Source organism: Centruroides vittatus, unplaced genomic scaffold (assembly GCF_030686945.1).
Source record: "Centruroides vittatus isolate TY-2023 unplaced genomic scaffold, ASM3068694v2 contig_120, whole genome shotgun sequence".
In the NCBI taxonomy this organism is placed as follows: Eukaryota; Metazoa; Arthropoda; class Arachnida; order Scorpiones; family Buthidae; genus Centruroides; species Centruroides vittatus.
Genome location: NW_027120768.1, coordinates 3,132,394 through 3,150,444, shown reverse-complemented (window position 1 = coordinate 3,150,444; position 18,051 = coordinate 3,132,394). Strand labels below are relative to the sequence as shown.

Here is an 18,051-nt window from a genome sequence, read left to right as displayed (position 1 = left end):
CATGCTGAATGGCACATTATATTCCTCATTAGATGGAGAGTGAAAGTTTAAGTACTGTTTTTCACTTTGGGCTTTATAAACCTGAAAATCCCTTGTATACATAATATTGCTGGACGAAGCCGAAAACGTCTCACCCAACAAATCAGCAATACCTTGTATATCACTAATTATTGTGCCATTATTTTCCAACATGGACAGGGAGTGAGAAGCATATTTCCCATTAATTTTGTGCATTTTATCCCAGAATGCTTTTGAGCTGGTGGAAGATGTTATGCTAGATACATACTTCCTCCAAGAATCCCTTTGGCTTTGCCTTCTGATTCTTCTGGCATTTGCCTTTGCTTTTTTAAAAGCAGCCAAACTGTTAGCAGTGGGATATCTTCTGAAAATCCCCCATGCTTCCTTTTGATTTTTGAATGCTGCCTCGCAATTCTGATCCACCATGGTTTCGGATGTTTTGGATATCTGGTTGACGTTTTTCCCATTGTTTTTTCAGCTGCCTGAATAATACTGGATGTAACAACTTCAACTGCATCATTGATATCAGCAGCATTGACCATTTCCTCAGTGATGTTAGCCAAAGAGGAGAATGCAGGCCAATCTGCCGTTTCAAGTTTCCAGCGTGGTGGTCGGGTTGTTTCACAGCTTTCTCTGCCTCGGTATTTTAGAAATATTGGGAAGTAGTCACTGGAGAGTGGATTAGATCCAACCCCCCATGTAAATGCTGAAAACAAGTTTTGACTAGCTAATGATAAATCAATGGCAGTGAATGTTTTTGTTGGGGCATGGAAGTATGTCACTTCTCCAGTATTAAATAAATATAGTTGGTGATACCTATGAATCTTTCAATGGCTCTGCCTTGACAATTGATGTCGTGACTGCCCCACATTGGATTGTGGCCATTGAAATCACTGAGTAGAAGGAATGGAGTGGGCAGTTGTTCAACCAAGTCATCCAATTTGTCCTCGTTGACTCTGACATCTGGTGGCAAGTATATGGAACAAACTGTGACAGTAAAGCCAATTGATATTCTGACTGCCACAGCTTGCCGCTCTGTTGTTATTAGCATTGGTAAGGAAGGGATGCGGTTTGAAACCAGTATAGCCACACCTCCACTGGCACAGTCTGTGGCCATCATCATCCTTGCGGTAGAGATCAAATCCTTTTAAAGAAATCTTTTCTCCAGGTTTTAGGTGGGTTTCCTGGAGTGCCACGCAGAGAGATGAGGTAGATAACGTCAAGTGTTTAATGTCAGAAAAGCTGTTGCGGAAACCACGACAGTTCAACTGAATTATTTTATAATCCATTATGTGTTTGAGGCAGCATTCTTTGCAAAAGTGTCCCTCTTCAATTTAACTCATGATTTTCCTTTCAGAGGCATATGTTGTTTGGGTCACCTCCAGATTATTCTCTTTGTCAGAGATATCAGAGAACTCACTCATCGACTGAGCCTCTATTTTTTTAATTTGGAGAGTGCTGCTTTCACTCTCTGTTTGTTTAGTGGGTTCTTACTCGCTTTTTTGGAATCCACATTCCTAGTTGTTATCCCAGTTTTTGGTAGAGGTGTTTTTGCTTTTGTACTCTCCTTTTCTGGTGTTTTCATAGACGGAGTATTAAACATTTTGCATGGCGTGTGAGAGATTCACTTGGGGAGACAAAAATATCTGTTTGAACCCCACATGTCTTAGTAGATTTCAACATGGCAGCAAATGTCTTTTGTTGCATAGGTGCACTTGGAGTGACCATGCGACGACCCTCTGGATATGAGATGTTTTTCACAGTTTTTACCCGTTGGATCTCTTTTTCTCTTTGCCATGCATGGCACTTCCGTGAGTAGGAAGGATGGGCATCTTTGCAGTTCACACAGTGTGGCGTACTTTTACATCCAGTACTGTTGTGACCTTCAGTTTCACACTGTGCACATAAGCTTTCGCCTCGACAATAGGTCTGGGAATGTCCAAATCGCTGGCATTTAAAGCAACGCAGCGGATTTGGAATATACGGATGAACTGCGCAGCGCAGATATCCTGCAGTAACAAATGATGACAATGTCGGCTTTCCGAAAGTGAGAAGGAGATGTTTAGTCAATATCAACTTGCTATCACGACGAATGGAGATGCGTCGAACAGCAGTGACACATTCATCTGCAAGACCGATCTGGATATCTGATTCATCTTCAGACATCAGATCAATCTCAGATATCACACCACGTGATGAGTTCAAACTTGCGTGTGGTGTGATGGTGACTTTTATGTCTCCTAGAGATGTCATTTTCAAAAGCTTTGCTGACTGTTGAGAGGAGGCTGCTTCTATCAGTAGGTCCCTGACCTCAATTTTTGTATTTTCTTCAGATGCCCAATAGTTTATTCAAACAACTTTTGAATTAAGAAAGGGGAACGCTTAGACAGGTTTTTCACCAGAACTATGCACAATGAGATAAGCTGGTTGGCCTGAGGAACTGACTTCCTTTGGTGGTGATGCATCATTGCTTGCAATTTTTGATTTTGATGAATCCATTTTTAGAAATAACTATTCAGCTCCTAGTGACCCCACCCACCATGGGGCCCAACAAGGGGATGCCATCACTTGAGAGACTCCCATAGACCGTCACACCAGGGTTTCCCAGGAGCTATACCCTCACGATGCAGTCGAGAAGAGCACATCTTGTCTGACGTGTCTGCCCGGTCTGCACCGATCGGTTGACTCCAAGCCAAGGTCAAAAGTGACTCAACGACCAGCCGATTGACTCAAACGGAGCCTAATTTGAGCCTCCCGTTTATCCGAAGCAGGGGCCAAAGCAGTGTGTTGGGGACGTTATGTTGCCCCTCAACTACCAGGATCCCCCTTTCCGGCATACGGGACACCATGCACGTCAAACACGTGGGTGGGCGTTCAGATCCCAGGGATGGCAAAGAAGAGATACTAAACCATCTCTGGGAGATCCCCTCACCACGGACAAAAACCCACATCGAGGGGTTGAAAAGGAATGCATCCGCTTCGATGTGAAAACAGATGAGAAGAAAATTGAAATGCTGAGGCTGTTTATGGATCAGAGTTGTGCAGACTGGTACAGTTCCATGATTGTAAAATTAACAATTAATGCAGAATGGTCAACATAAAAAGAAAAATTCTGTGAGTCATTTGCAAGCAAGGTATAAAGCCCTGTCACCAATGCATTGTTATCTATATATATAAGAACGAATGTATGTCTGTCTGTGTGTGTGTCTGTGTGTCTGTCCTTCATGCATTACCACACTATTTATCCGATTGCCATGAAACTTTGGGAAGTTGTTTAATACACTCCCGCGAAGGTTTGTGGCATATGTGAAGACCACTATTTCCCCCTTTCAAAAATATATTTATATATGGATTAAGGCTTTCATGTCCAACAGATGGTGCTAACTTCTGACGACCTAAGTTGGCTTTTCTGTGAGGCATTATGCTTTTCTGTTAGAATGGACTAAAGCAGATCATTTTCTATCTATCTATATAAATAAAATATAACGTTTGTTTGTTCCTACCGATTCCTTTTGAATTTTGACACAACGTTGCATTCGAATACGCAAGTGTTTGTATATAATATACACGTCTAAATTCCCCCACTGGGGGGAGATGGACAGGATTAAGGCTTACCGTGAAGAACTCAGCTTCTATTATATTATTTTACATGCGGTTTTTTGCGTTTTTGATTGCATTTTAATAGGTTACGTCAACAGAATATACACTAAAAAGGGATTTTTCGATATTTCCTTGCGACGGAGAGAGACAGGATTAAGGCTTACTGTGAAGAACTCCGACTTTTATTATACTATTTTAGATGCGTGTTTAATTGTGTTTTAATAGGGTACGTCAAGAGAATGTACACTAAGAAGGGATTTTTTGAAATTCCCCCCACGGGGAAGTGTTATCTATATATATTAAAACGAATGTGTCTGTCTGGCTGTCTGTCCTTCATGCATTACTACACCATTTATCCGATTGCCATGAAACTTTGGGAAGTTGTTTAATACACTCCCACAAAGGTTTCTGGCATATGTGAAGGCCACCATTTCCCTCCTTCCAAAAATATCTTTATATATGTATTTATGAAGTGTTATTTGTAATAATTTTTGTTTAATCACTTTATTTTTGCTAATTATGTATTCACTTGACCTTTGTTAAAACTTTAACTGTATCTTAAACAACAACCGAAGTTGTATGAGGAAATTTGCCTAATTTACCGATCTAGGTACTCCCATTTCCAAATTTTAATATCAACTTAAAATGGTTTAAAGAGACGAATTAGAGTAGAAACGGTTTATTATCCAACTATCAGAAAACTGACATGCCAAGGAAAACAGAAAGGAGCAATTAAGTAATTAAATTAATTTGTAAAGGATTAAAAATATAAAAGTGGGAAACATCGCACCCCCCTTCCACGGCACCGAGTGTCACTTCTACAATGTTTACACATTAAACGAAGAACTTAGTCAAAGCAATCAATGAATAATGATGAGAGCTGTCACAAAACAAAGATGAGTCACATCAACAAGATGATGACTCTACAAAAGTTAGATGTAATTATCAAACAACAAAATAAAACAATCATCTCAGCTACGATGACGAAACCGCCAATAAATCATCACCCGATGACGACACTACCATATAAATCATCGTCTGATGACAAACTTTCTCGTGCTGGAAGTGTTTAAAAAGGGAGCTCCAACCCGATCAAAGAGTCAGATAGAAAGTCAGAGACAAGACTCAAGAAGTCTCAGGGTCAGAAAGAAAAAGTCAGACAAGAGAGTAGACCAGAAGCAGTAGTGAAAAGTAGTGAGAAGTAGTGAGAGAGAGACAGAGAGACATTTAACAGTGAGTTGAATCGATTTAAAAATTTGAATAATTCTTCGAATAAATTCGAAATCGAATAATTCTTTCGAATACTGATTTTTCCCATTTTTCTCAGCGAATTTGCAAGCATCGCCGACAGTTATGCCCCCCAAACGTCAATCGATTGGTCGATCTACATCTCAAGCACGAAAGAAAAAGGCATTACGAGCTTCAGAAACAGACGAGCAACGAGAATCGAGATTGGAAACCAATCGAGTACACACTGCTCAAGCCCGTTCTTCTTCAAACGAACGAGCAACGAGAATCGAGATTGGAAACCGATCGAGTACGCACTGCTCAAGCCCGTTCTTCTCAAACGAACGAGCAACGAGAATCAAGATTGGAAACCGATCGAGTACATACTGCTCAAGCCCGCTCGAAGGAAACAATTGACCAACGGGGAGCAAGACTAGGAACGAATCGAGAACGCAATGTTCGATCCAGATGGACACTGCACGCTGATTTGAATCTTGCTGCGTTTCATTACGATGCTGATTATGATTACAGTCTTCATCGAAGTGTCGTTATTGAAAAAATGGACAAATTATGCAAATTTTGCCATGCTTTGAAATTCAAAAATGAAACTACAGGAATGTGCTGCGCAGGTGGAAAAGTGAAATTGCCAGAATTGCATTTACCACCCGAACCATTATCATCGTTGGTATCAGGTGACACAAGCCAGTCGAAACATTTCTTGGCAAACATACGCAAGTACAATTCATGTTTCCAAATGACATCGTTTGGTGCAACAGAAATCATACGTGACAATTACATGCCAACGTTCAAAGTGCAAGGGCAAATTTATCATCGTACTGGATCACTTCTACCACTGCCGGATGCAGATCACAAATTTCTCCAAATTTATTTCATGGGAGCCACTGATGAACAAGTTGATCAACGTTGTCGATTCAATACCGGCACTAATCGAGAAATTGTTGCTGCATTACAAAATTTATTCGATGAACATAACGAATTAGTTCGACTGTTCAGGACGGCCCTCGAGCGAATGCCAGCTGATGATTACGTAGTTGTCATTAGAGCTGACAAAACACCAGCCGGCCAACACGAAAGACAATACAACGCACCAACAATTGATGAAGTGGCGATCGTCATAGTTGGCGAAGAATTTAACTCGCGTGATATAGTTCTTCATCGCAGAGATGGTAATGTTCAGCGAGTCTCCGAAACTCATCGCTCATACGATGCATTGCAATATCCAATTTTATTCTGGCAAGGAGAAGATGGATATCATTTCAACATCAAAATGAGAAATCCACAAACAGATAGGGAGACCAATAAGAAAGTCAGTGCCATGAATTACTATTCTTATCGATTGATGATTCGTGAGAACACAGACAATCACATTTTGAAATGTCGGAAATTATTCCATCAATATGTTGTCGATATGTACGCAAAAATCGAGACTGAACGACTTCTTTTCATTCGACTGAATCAAACCAAGCTGCGCTCTGAAGAATATGTTCATTTACGCGATGCAATTGCTACTGATGGCAATCCCAATGAACTGGGAAAAATGGTCATACTGCCAGCTACATTCACAGGAAGCCCACGGCACATGCATGAATACGCACAAGATGCAATGACTTATGTTCGCGCATACGGCCGTCCAGATTTATTCGTAACATTCACATGCAATCCTACGTGGGAAGAAATTAAAGATCTTCTGTTGCCTGGACAATCGTCTTCGGATCGCCATGACATCATTGCACGTGTGTTCAAACAAAAATTGAAATCTATGATGGATTTCATTGTCAAACATCATGTTTTTGGAGAGACACGCTGTTGGATGTATTCCATTGAATGGCAGAAAAGAGGATTACCGCATGCACACATTTTGATTTGGCTGATCGATAAAATTACACCAGACAAAATTGATGAAGTCATCTCAGCAGAAATACCAGATGTCAACATTGATCCAGGCTTATTCGAAGTCGTTACCAACAACATGATTCATGGTCCATGCGGCGCGATCAACAACAATTCTCCGTGCATGAAGGATGGAAAATGCACGAAACGCTATCCACGAGACTTACACTGGAAATGATGGATATCCACAATATCGTCGACGATCAACTGAAGATGGTGGCAAATTCATCACTCTAAAAGTACGCGACAATGAAATTGAAGTCGATAATCGTTGGGTTGTGCCGTATTCGCCATTACTCTCAAAGACTTTCAAAGCACACATCAATGTCGAATATTGTAGTTCAGTGAAATCGATCAAATACATTTTCAAATATGTCAACAAAGGAAGTGATATGGCAATTTTTGGAGTGGGAAATGCATCTGCACCAATCAATGAAATCGATCAATATGAATTGGGACGCTACATTAGTAGCAATGAAGCAATTTGGCGTATTTTCTCATTTCCAATTCATGAACGTCATCCAACAGTTGTTCATTTGGCAGTACATCTTGAAAATGGACAGCGTGTGTATTTTACAACGGAGAATGTACATGCAAGAGCATTATCGCCACCGAAAACAATGTTAACTGCGTTCTTCTCATTGTGCACGGATGATTTGTTCGCAAAAACGCTACTTTACTCAGAAGTGCCAAAATACTACACATGGAATGCATCAGCGAAAAAGTTTCAACGTCGTAAACAGGGCAAACCAGTTGAAGGACATACGAATTTATATTCGTCCGACGCGTTAGACCGTCTGTATACAGTTCATCCAAACAATCAAGAATGTTTTTACTTGCAATTACTGTTAGTTAACGTACGTGGACCGAAATCCTTCCAAGAACTGAGAACAGTAAATGGTGAAGTATGTGCGACCTATCGAGAGGCTTGCCAAGAATTAAATCTTCTTGAAAACGATGCACATTGGGACACAACACTCACTGATGCATCGAACACTGCTCAACCACAGCAAATACGCACGTTATTTGCGATAATATTGACAACGTGTTTCCCATCCAATCCGAAAGATCTTTGGGAAAAATACAAAGATTGCATGAGTGAAGACATCCTACATCGTTTGCGAGCAACGAATCAGAATCCGGACATGCAATTTACACCACACGTGTATAATGAAACGTTGGTTTCGATCGCAACGTGATTTGCAACGTGAAACACACTTCGATGTCGATGATTTGGGTACATTTGTTGAAACGAATCTTCCAAAGTTGGTTTCAGAACAACGTGTTGTATATGACACAATAATGCAAGCAATTACATATCAAAAAGGCGGATTGTACTTCATAGATGCGCCCGGAGGTACAGGTAAAACTTTTCTCATTTCGCTAATTTTGGCAACCGTTCGATCACAGAATAAAATTGCACTGGCAATTGCATCATCTGGAATTGCGGCAACACTATTGGATGGTGGTCGAACAGCGCATTCATCACTGAAAGTTGCCATTGAATTTGCAAACCACTGAGACGCCAACATGCAATATCACCAAAAATTCCGGAATGGGCAAAGTTCTCCAAACATGTAAACTTATCATATGGGACGAATGCACAATGGCTCACAAAAAAGCATTGGAAGCGCTTGATCGTACACTGAAAGATTTGAGAGGAAATGGACAGCCCTTCGGGGGAGCACTCATTTTATTATCTGGTGATTTTCGACAAACTCTGCCAGTTATACCACGTTCAACACCCGCCGATGAACTTAATGCATGCCTCAAATCATCAGTTCTATGGCGACATGTAAAGAAATTGACTTTGAAAACCAATATGCGTGTTGAACTACAAAATGATGTATCCGCCGAACGTTTCGCAAAACAATTGCTGGATATTGGGAATGGAAAGATGGCAATAAACAGATCTACACAATGTATCACATTGCCAACAAACTTTTGTAAGATAACATCAACCAAAGACAAATTGATTCAAAAGGTTTTCCCAAATATCGCACGGAATTACAAAAATCATCAGTGGCTCAGTGCACGTGCTATATTAGCAGCTAAGAACAACGATGTCAATGACATCAACTTCAGCATTCAAAACAGAATACCAGGCGAAGCAACAACGTATAAGTCCATCGACACTGTTATGAATCAAGACGAAGTTGTCAATTACCCAACAGAATTCTTGAATTCACTAGATTTGCCAGGAATGCCACCGCACATTTTAACATTAAAAATTGGTGTGCCTATCATTCTTCTTCGAAACATCAATCCACCACGACTTTGCAACGGTACAAGACTTTCGGTGAAAAAGATGATGAACGATGTCATCGAAGCTACAATTTTAAATGGGAAATTCAAGGGGGAAGATGTACTGTTGCCACGTATTCCAACGATCCCAACAGATATGCCATTTGAATTCAAACGTTTGCAGTTTCCGGTGCGAATCGCTTTTGCAATGACCATCAACAAAGCACAGGGACAATCGTTGCAAGTGTGTGGGCTAGATTTGGAGAATCCGTGCTTCTCACATAGACAACTGTATGTGGCCAGCTCACGCGTCGGAAAACCTTCTGATTTATTCGTGTACGCACCAGACAGAAAAACAAAAAATATCGTGTATCCACAAGCACTCCAATAAATAAATAGAATTGAAACGACACTTTGAAATGTTTTCCCGATGAAAATTAATAATAAGTTTCAGTAAAAATAATAAAATGTAAATTGAATTTTATTATAACGAGTTTGCTTGAATTTCCTTTCTTCTGAAATCACAGCAACGCGAGACGGGTAAGCTAGTTTAAATATAAAAAAGGTTCATTGTTGGATTATGCAATAAGAAAAAAACACCTTTTATTGGAGATGAGAAGATCAATCGATACAGGTACAATGGTGGATCTTATTGCAGCCGGTTTACCAGAATTCATACTAAATAAGATTGACAGAGAAGCAATAGAAGATACAGTCAGCTTGTTTAATGAGGTGAGCAAGTATGAACACATGATGAAAAAAAAGTTATGCACCAAAAAAGAAATATGGAAATATCAAAACAAATAATAGAAATGAAGAACTTCCCCATGTAAAATTTGTGAAATATTAAATAAAAATATTCGTTATCACCCAGAAGATACATGTTGGTTCAACATAAAAAAGGATGAGAAAGAAAGAAAAAAAATATATTAGACATGTGAACAATACAAGAATTGAAACTGAGTTAAATGAGACTGATAAAAAAAAAACGAATAGTAACGCCATTAATAAAGGTCAAACTACTACTGAGTAATAAATTAAAAGTATATGGAGTGTATGATTCAGGTTCCAATGTGTCTCTGGTTAATTCTAAATTACTGAAACTAAAAGGAAAAGGAAGTAATTTGAATGAAGCAAACCTAGTAACAATTAATGGTGTTAGAAAGACTAATGGTTTGATGAATTTAAAAATAAAAATCTTTGAATTGGAAAAATGGATAGATGTATATATAATTGATAAACAAAATTTCGATGATGATTTTTTGATAGGATTGGATTTGATAAAAACATTCCAACTAATCCAAGATGAAACTTAGAAATAACTCAGAAACTAAATCTGAAAAGGGAAGAAAACTTTTACAAATAAAGAAATAAATACAGAATTAAATAATGAACCAGATAAAAGCACATCAAAAGAATACAAAATAAATTTTAATGAACATGTTATAGTAGAAAATTTTCAAATGAAAATAAATCATTTGAAGGAAGGTGAAAAAACAAAAATAAATAAATTAATAGAAAAATATAAATCAGTTTTTGCAAAGGACAAATATGATGTTGGCAAGGTTAATGGATATGAATAAAGGATAAACCTAACAATAGGCAAATATTGTTGTAAGAGACCTTACAGATGTACAGTACATGTATACTATGAAAACAACAAAATAAATTATTTAAAAACAATGAAAAACACTCTTACAGACAAATTAATAACAAAGCAAACACTGATACACAGCACAGTGACACACCAACAGAAGAAGAACTCACAACATATTGGTCTTCTCTTTGGTCCAGTGCTGTCACGCACAATGCCGATGCAGGCTGGATCGAGGAGGAGAACAGAAACTTGCACAACATACAAACTATGCCCTGTGCTGAAATAAACATATATGATTTCCAATACACTGTTAACAGAGCACACAACTGGAAGACACCTGGTGTAGACAACATTCACAATTTCTGGGACAAAAAGTTTACATCACTGCACCAGGAACTAGCTAAACACCTAACACACATCATCATCAATCCACAAGACATGCCAAATTTTCTTACTCAGGGCATCACCTACATGAAACCTAAAAACAACAATACCACAGACCCCACACAATACAGACCAATTACATGTCTTCCAACACTCTACAAATTATTGACATCCTGTATCGCAAACAAAATATACAAACATGTTGAAGAACACGACATTCTAACGGAACAACAAAAAGGCTGCCGTAGAAATCACAGGGGATGCAAAGAACAGTTACTCATAGATTCAGTCATTCTACGGCAAGCACACAAACAACACAGAAACATACACATGGCTTATATAGACTACAGAAAAGTATTCGACAGTGTTCAACACAACTGGCTGCTACATATTCTACACATGTACAAAATACATTCACCACTCATTGTATTCTTCCAAAACACTATGCAGCACTGGAGAACAACACTACATCTCAGGGTTAGTAACACTTCCATACAAACAAACCAAATTTTTATTAGGCGAGGAATTTTTCAAGGAGATTCCTTGAGTCCTCTCTGGTTCTGCCTAGCCCTGAATCTATTATCCAACATGTTAAACAACACGCAATATGGTTACAATATCCGACACGAATAAAACAACACAGTTTACACTGTCGCATCTCATGTACATGGATGACATAAAACTTTATGCATCCACACAAAAACAACTTCATCAACTCCTACAAATAACACATTCATACACCAATAACATACAAATGGAATTTGGCCTAGATAAATGCAAAACACTTCACATAGAAAAAGGAATCCTGAAGAAAGAAGATTTTGCACTTGGAAATGGAGACATTATTGAATCCATGGAAGAGGGCGAGTTCTACAAGTATTTAGGATTCCAACAGGCCAAACTAACAGAACATGCACAAATAAAGCAAAGATTAATTAAAGAATACCAAAGTAGGTTAAATGCTATTCTCAGAACACAACTAAATGCAAAACACACAGTTAAAGCAATAAACACATATGTCATCCCAGTACTCACATATTCTTTTGGAGTTATACATTGGACTCACACTGATCTTGAGCAACTCCAAAGGAAAACAAGAACAACACTTACTAAGCATAAACAACATCATCCCAAATCTGCCACAGAAAGATTAACCCTTCCACGTAAAGATGGCGGACGTGGCCTAATTGACATAGTTAACCTTCACTACAAACAAATACAGTCACTGCGAGAGTTTTTCTACAAGAAACAAGAAACATCACAATTACATAAAGCAGTAACTCTAACAGACTCAAATAACACACCATTAAACTTACATTCACATCATATGGACACAACACAACATATAAAAAGCATAGACACCATTAAGCAATTGTGGGCTCGAAAGGCACTCCATGGCAGGCATCCTTACGACCTGGCCCAGGATTTTGTTGACAAAACTGCGTCAAACAGCTTGTTAGCTCGGGGATGCCTCTTTGGGAAGACAAAAGGATTCATGATTGCCATACAGGATCAGGTCATAGATACTAAAAACTACAGAAAACACGTACTCAAAGATGCAACACTCACAAATGACACATGCAGAAAATGTCACATCATGCCAGAAACTATACAACACATCACCTCTGGTTGCAAGCTCTTGGCACAGACAGATTATTTACACAGACATAATCAAGTAGCAAATATAATACACCAAAAGCTTGCAAAGAAACACAAATTAGTAGACATCCACGAACCATACTACAAATACATTCCACAGACAGTATTGGAAAACAACACGCACAAAATGTACTACGACAGAGCCATAATCACAGATAAAACAATTTACCACAACAGACCAGACATCACACTCATTGACAAACACAATAAAATCACATACATTATAGACATATCCATTCCAAACACTCACAATATACAAAACGCATGCACTGAAAAAATTAGCAAGTACACAGAACTCGCCCAGGAAATAAGAGATCTGTGAAGAATGGATGGGGTGCTTATTGTACCTGTTGTTCTCTTCTCTACAGGTATCATATCACACACACTACACAAAAGCCTGGGCACATTACAATTGAATAGAAACACATACATCACTCTACAGAAGGCCACTATATTGAATACATGTCATATTGTGAGAAAATTCCTGAATACAGACACACACACTGAACACTTCTTTAATTTCTGTTTTGGTTACTATGCCTTGACTTTGGTTTGGCATAGTACACAGCCACCGGTGTTAAATGAGTATATTTCACTTAACACAACAACAATAATAATAATCAGTGCAGAGCCCAAACGGTGAAGAGTTGAAATTTGGTACCCTGTGTACCAAATTTAAGCAATTGTGTTACACCAAAGTGTTAAGTAACAATGGAGAACAAGAGAATGCGACGTGCAAGATTTGCGGGCGCTGGAGAAAAAAAAGAAAGAAAAAGAGTAATATGTTAGAACATATTCGATTTTCAAATTTACACAGATTAGTTCGGTTTTTTTCGACCTTTGTTCTTTAGAACATTCGATGAAAATCGAACGATATAATCAGAACACGTCGTGAAAATTGAACAATATTAGAACATTCGATTTTCAAATTCGACCTTTCTTTAGAAATACTTAGTTTGTGAACCCTTGAACTATGTGAGTTCAAGGGTTCATTTGCATGATGTGTTGCATTTATCAAAATACTAGCAGGTAGGCCAGGCGTTGCTCGGGCAAAAGTAACGATAGCGAAGATTAACATTATTACGTTATAGTCACAAAAGAAAGAGTAATTTCATCAACAAACTAAGTATTATTGCAGTAGAACAAGGTGTGGCTTACACCTTTTAACAAATCATGTTCAAGGAAATTTTATAATGTTTTATTGGATGATAACAAACTAATATACATCGTGTTTTGTCTTTGAACTTGCAAAACTTAATCAGTAAGCAATAAAGTGGTGAGATTGCAAAAAGGGGAAGGGAAATCAAATTCAGTTGCAGTGTATCGCCAAGAGCGATACATTGCATCCGAATTACATGGCGATAATGCAATGTGTCGCGTTTAATTATGCCATGTAAAATATTTATATTTATTTTATTTCAAAACACCATCAGGTTTTTTCCAATAGTTTAACTCCTTCATTAGAAGTCTTGTTTCGAAATCATGCACTGAAAAAAGTATAGCTTTTGATAATTTTAAAATATATATTCATTAGAAAATTTAAAAAGTGTTTTTTTATTTTGTTTTCATAAGTCGAAAATGATTCCTGAATGGCATCTTTCCCAGATAAACAAGTTTACAGAGGCAACTTTATGCCACCTGCAATGATGTCTTTCCCGTAGATATCCTATGTGATGGCTAGAAGCCGCCATTCGTAAGTTCAGTCGCATTAGCTTAAAATAATAATTAAACACCGTAAACGTGACAAAACATAAACGGAGAGTAAATTTAACAATATAAAAATAGTTTTTACATAATTACTAGTAGTATAGAATTAAATAAATGAAATATAATTTGATACACGAATAATTACAAATTGTAAAAAGGTCAATTCGAATAGAATATAAATGAAAAAACAATACAACATAACAATTGAATATACGATTCAATAACATCTCTTTTATAAAATGGCGATATTATATATATAATAACAAAGAGATACGAAAACATTTTTTGCAAAGTTGAACTGTATAATCAATAAATATATCTTGAAATAACGACGTTTTCATTGCTGTTTTTACACTTTAATTCATAAACTTTATACAAGTATAATTTAAAACAAATCGATTTAAAACATGATAAAAACAATTTTATAAACAAAGCAGAAATAAATTACAAGAAAGGTATTAAAAGTAAACAGTTCTGACAAAAGTGGATTCTTAAATATCGAGGACAATGTTCTGTTCAATACAGTTAATCAGTGACCTTGACATCTGACCCAGTTCTGACAGGAAAAGGAGCTTTTGTTTACAAAGTAATAAAACACTTAGCGTGTTGTTGTCATTTACAGCAGGGAGTGGGAGGCAGCTCATAAGACACCCTGTTGTGAAAGTAATAAACTTTCACCGACCTTGACAGACAATCTTATCCATCTCTAATTACTAAGAATAACAAGTGAGGAGCAGTTATTTAAACAGTAATAAAACACTTGGCGGTTTATCAAGTGACTTCTCAGATTACCGCAAAAGCAATAAACACTGGAAATTGACACACAATCTCTTCCTCTCCGATTACAAAGAAACCGCTGACAATAGAGATAATCTATTAAGAAATGGAACCTGATCTGTTTATTTTAAAGCTGTATCGTCTCTAATTACAGAGAAATGAACGTAAATAAAACGTTATAAAGAAAAAAAAGTATGAAAATAACAAATTTGATCATAATTTCTTATAATCAGTTGCAAGCACATTTACGCTTTTAAAATAAAAACGGCCGACGCTAAGCATTAGAAAAGCAATAAGCGATTAGTATTATCAATCTACGGTGCTGTAATGCGTCCCTCCGATCGATTTCCGCTCCCCTATAGCACGAAATCGAACTAATCCACCTGGAATGCTTTTGATGACGATTAGCACGTTCTTATGTCACGGATGAGCAGCTTCCTGAACTGAGCAATCATCTCACGCATAGTCAACGTTTTTGCTTGGAGCTCAGTCCTGACCATAATTCTAGTCTATCAGTCGATCGACAGCGCAGCTCCGGAAATTGATCACTTGATAAGCCAGGACGTCCTACCTGTTAGCAAAGACGTTTCAGGTAGACTGGCCTGATTTGCGCCGTAATAGGGGTGAGGAAATCGAGCTGGAGGGACTAATTGTGCAGTCAAGCGTGCTGCAGGTTGACATTACTAATCGCTCATCGCTTGCCTAATGCTGGGTTCAAAGCATCGGTCGTTTGTTTTTTTTAATTGTAAATTTTCGCCGCTGATTATCAGTAATTATGATTTTATCTGTTATTTTTATACTTTCCTTTCTTTATAACGTTTTATTTACGTTTATTTTCCTGTAATTTGAGACGATACAGCTTTAAAATAAACAGATCACGTTTCACTTGCCAATAGACTATCTTTATTGACATCAGTTTCTTTGTAATCGGAGAGGACTAGATCCTGGGTCAATTCCAAGTGTGTATTGCTTTTGCAGTAATCTGAGTAGAGCGGGAGAAGTCACTTAATAAACCACCAAGTGTTTTATTACCCTTTAAACAACTCCTTCCCCCTTAGTAATCGGAGAGGATAGATCGTGTGTCAAGGTCAGTAAAAGTTTATTACTTCAGCAACAGGGTGTCATATGAGCTGCCACCCACTCCCCACCCTTAATGACAACAACGCGCTAAGTGTTTTATTACTATGTAAACAAAAACTCCTTTCCCTGTCAGAAGTGGGTCAGATGTCAAGGCTACTTACGGTTTGATTGTATTGAACAGAATGCTGTCCTTGATATTTACGAATCATTTTGTCAGAACTGTTTACTTTTAATACCTTTCTTGTAATTTATTTCTGCCTCGGTTATAAAATTGTTTTTATCATGTTTTAAATCTGCGCGTTTTATAATACGCTTGTATAAAGTAACGAATTAAAATTGAAATGCACATTTCGTTGTTTCATAAAATATTTATTGATTATACAGAGTTCAAGTTTGCAAAAATGTTTCCATATCTCTACATCTTCGTTATTACATATATATGAATAAAATATATTGCCATTTTATAAACAGATCTTATTGAATTCAATTTGTTTTATTTTATTGTATTTATATTCATATTATATTCGAATTCACCTTTTTTATAATTTGTAAATATGCACGTATCACATTATATTTCGTTCGTTTAATTCTATACTACTTATGTAAAACTATTTTTATATCATTTAATTTCCTTTTATATGTTTTTAATTAGTTCTTTAAGATAATGCGATCTAATCTACGAATGGCAGCCATACCACGCATCACATAGAATTCTACGGGAAAGCCATCATTGCAGGCGTAAAGTTGCCTCTGTAAAGTTGTTTATCCGGGTAACATGCCGATCGGGTGTTATGTGCAGTCATGGGTTCATAATGCATATTAGCATAATGTGCTGCATTTATCAGAAAATTCGAGGTAAAAACCTTCAATAATTAAAAGGAGACATACACGGTAAATAAGGACACATTTTCTTCTATATTATTTATGTCTGTTACCCTGAAATTAAATACAATTGTCGAGGGAAGCGATAGTATATAAAACCTTTGCTAAAAAACTAGATTAATCGTTTCACCATGCCTAAGCCGATAGCAAAGGAAATTCGAGAACTCTTAATTAGACATACAGAAGATGAAATGACCATTTCAGACATTGCTGAATGCCTACGCATTTCTACAAGAAGTGTCTCGCGTTTTTTACCCTTGCACAGGGACACTAGGACAGTGTCGCCTGGACACTCGTCTGGCCGACCGCGCCTCACGACCCCCACTCAAGACGAGCAACTGAGGCCAGAAAGCCAGGCGAATCCGTTTGCCACCGCGTCAACACTGAGATCTGCGGTGAATCTGGACGTGTCTGTAAACACTGTCAAGCAAAGGTAAGTAACATTTGTAGTATAATATTCCAACCTGGCATCGAAATATATTTTTATCCATAAGATGAACCACCAGACATTTCTATTAATGTGCTCTTGCATATACAGAAATGTAGGAAGCAGGATAATACATATGTTTTATTTTATTTATAGGTTGCGAGAAGCAAACCTGTTTGGACGGATTGCTGCTAAGAAGCAAACATTGAGTATAGCCAATCAAATGGACAGTTGGGGTTTGCCAAACAATATGCGCAATGGAAAAAGGCGGATTGGGCAAAGGTCATCTTTTCCGACAAAGCAGTATTCTGCTCATGTAGCAGTGGGCTGGTTTTGGTTCGGCGGCCACCAGCTACTCGCCATGATCCTAAATGTGTGTGGCCCACCCAAAGAAGTGGGCGTTTTTCGCTAGGTGAGTGTTTTTAATGTGGTGTTTTCATGTATATATGTCATTACCTCTTTAAACATGACAACTTATCTGCTTTTTTTGTTTACAGGCGTCTGGGGATGAATGAGTGATGCGGGTCCTGGGGAGTTG

The 18,051-nt window shown here is 37.8% G+C and overlaps 4 protein-coding genes across 4 annotated transcripts; 3 read left to right on the top strand and 1 right to left on the bottom strand.

Annotated features, from left to right (window-relative positions):
* Positions 1-1,599: 1,599 nt before the first annotated feature.
* Positions 1,600-2,271, bottom strand: LOC136984229 (uncharacterized). The gene has a single exon (XM_067281132.1). The coding sequence runs from the start codon at positions 2,269-2,271 to the stop codon at positions 1,600-1,602; it is 672 nt and encodes a 223-aa protein (XP_067137233.1).
* A 545-nt stretch (positions 2,272-2,816) lies between these two features.
* Positions 2,817-6,934, top strand: LOC136984217 (uncharacterized). Its single transcript, XM_067281127.1, has 2 exons — positions 2,817-3,083; positions 4,946-6,934. Exons 1-2 carry the CDS (start codon positions 2,817-2,819, stop codon positions 6,932-6,934), a joined length of 2,256 nt encoding a protein of 751 aa, XP_067137228.1.
* Positions 6,935-7,148: 214 nt separating this feature from the next.
* LOC136984212 (uncharacterized) lies at positions 7,149-7,955 on the top strand. The gene has a single exon (XM_067281122.1). It carries the CDS (start codon positions 7,149-7,151, stop codon positions 7,953-7,955), a length of 807 nt encoding a protein of 268 aa, XP_067137223.1.
* A 407-nt stretch (positions 7,956-8,362) lies between these two features.
* LOC136984197 (uncharacterized) lies at positions 8,363-9,391 on the top strand. Its single transcript, XM_067281120.1, has one exon. The coding sequence runs from the start codon at positions 8,363-8,365 to the stop codon at positions 9,389-9,391; it is 1,029 nt and encodes a 342-aa protein (XP_067137221.1).
* The last annotated feature ends 8,660 nt before the right edge of the window (positions 9,392-18,051 follow it).

Coding starts and splice junctions, on each gene's coding strand:
- LOC136984197 (XM_067281120.1), top strand. CDS start 8,363: ATGGCTCACAAAAAAGCATTGGAAGCGCTTGATCGTACACTGAAAGAT.
- LOC136984212 (XM_067281122.1), top strand. CDS start 7,149: ATGGCAATTTTTGGAGTGGGAAATGCATCTGCACCAATCAATGAAATC.
- LOC136984229 (XM_067281132.1), bottom strand. CDS start 2,271: ATGACATCTCTAGGAGACATAAAAGTCACCATCACACCACACGCAAGT.
- LOC136984217 (XM_067281127.1), top strand. CDS start 2,817: ATGTTGCCCCTCAACTACCAGGATCCCCCTTTCCGGCATACGGGACAC. Junction 3,084..4,945: donor ACTGGTACAGTTCCATGATT/GTAAAATTAACA, acceptor CATTTTTCTCAG/CGAATTTGCAAGCATCGCCG.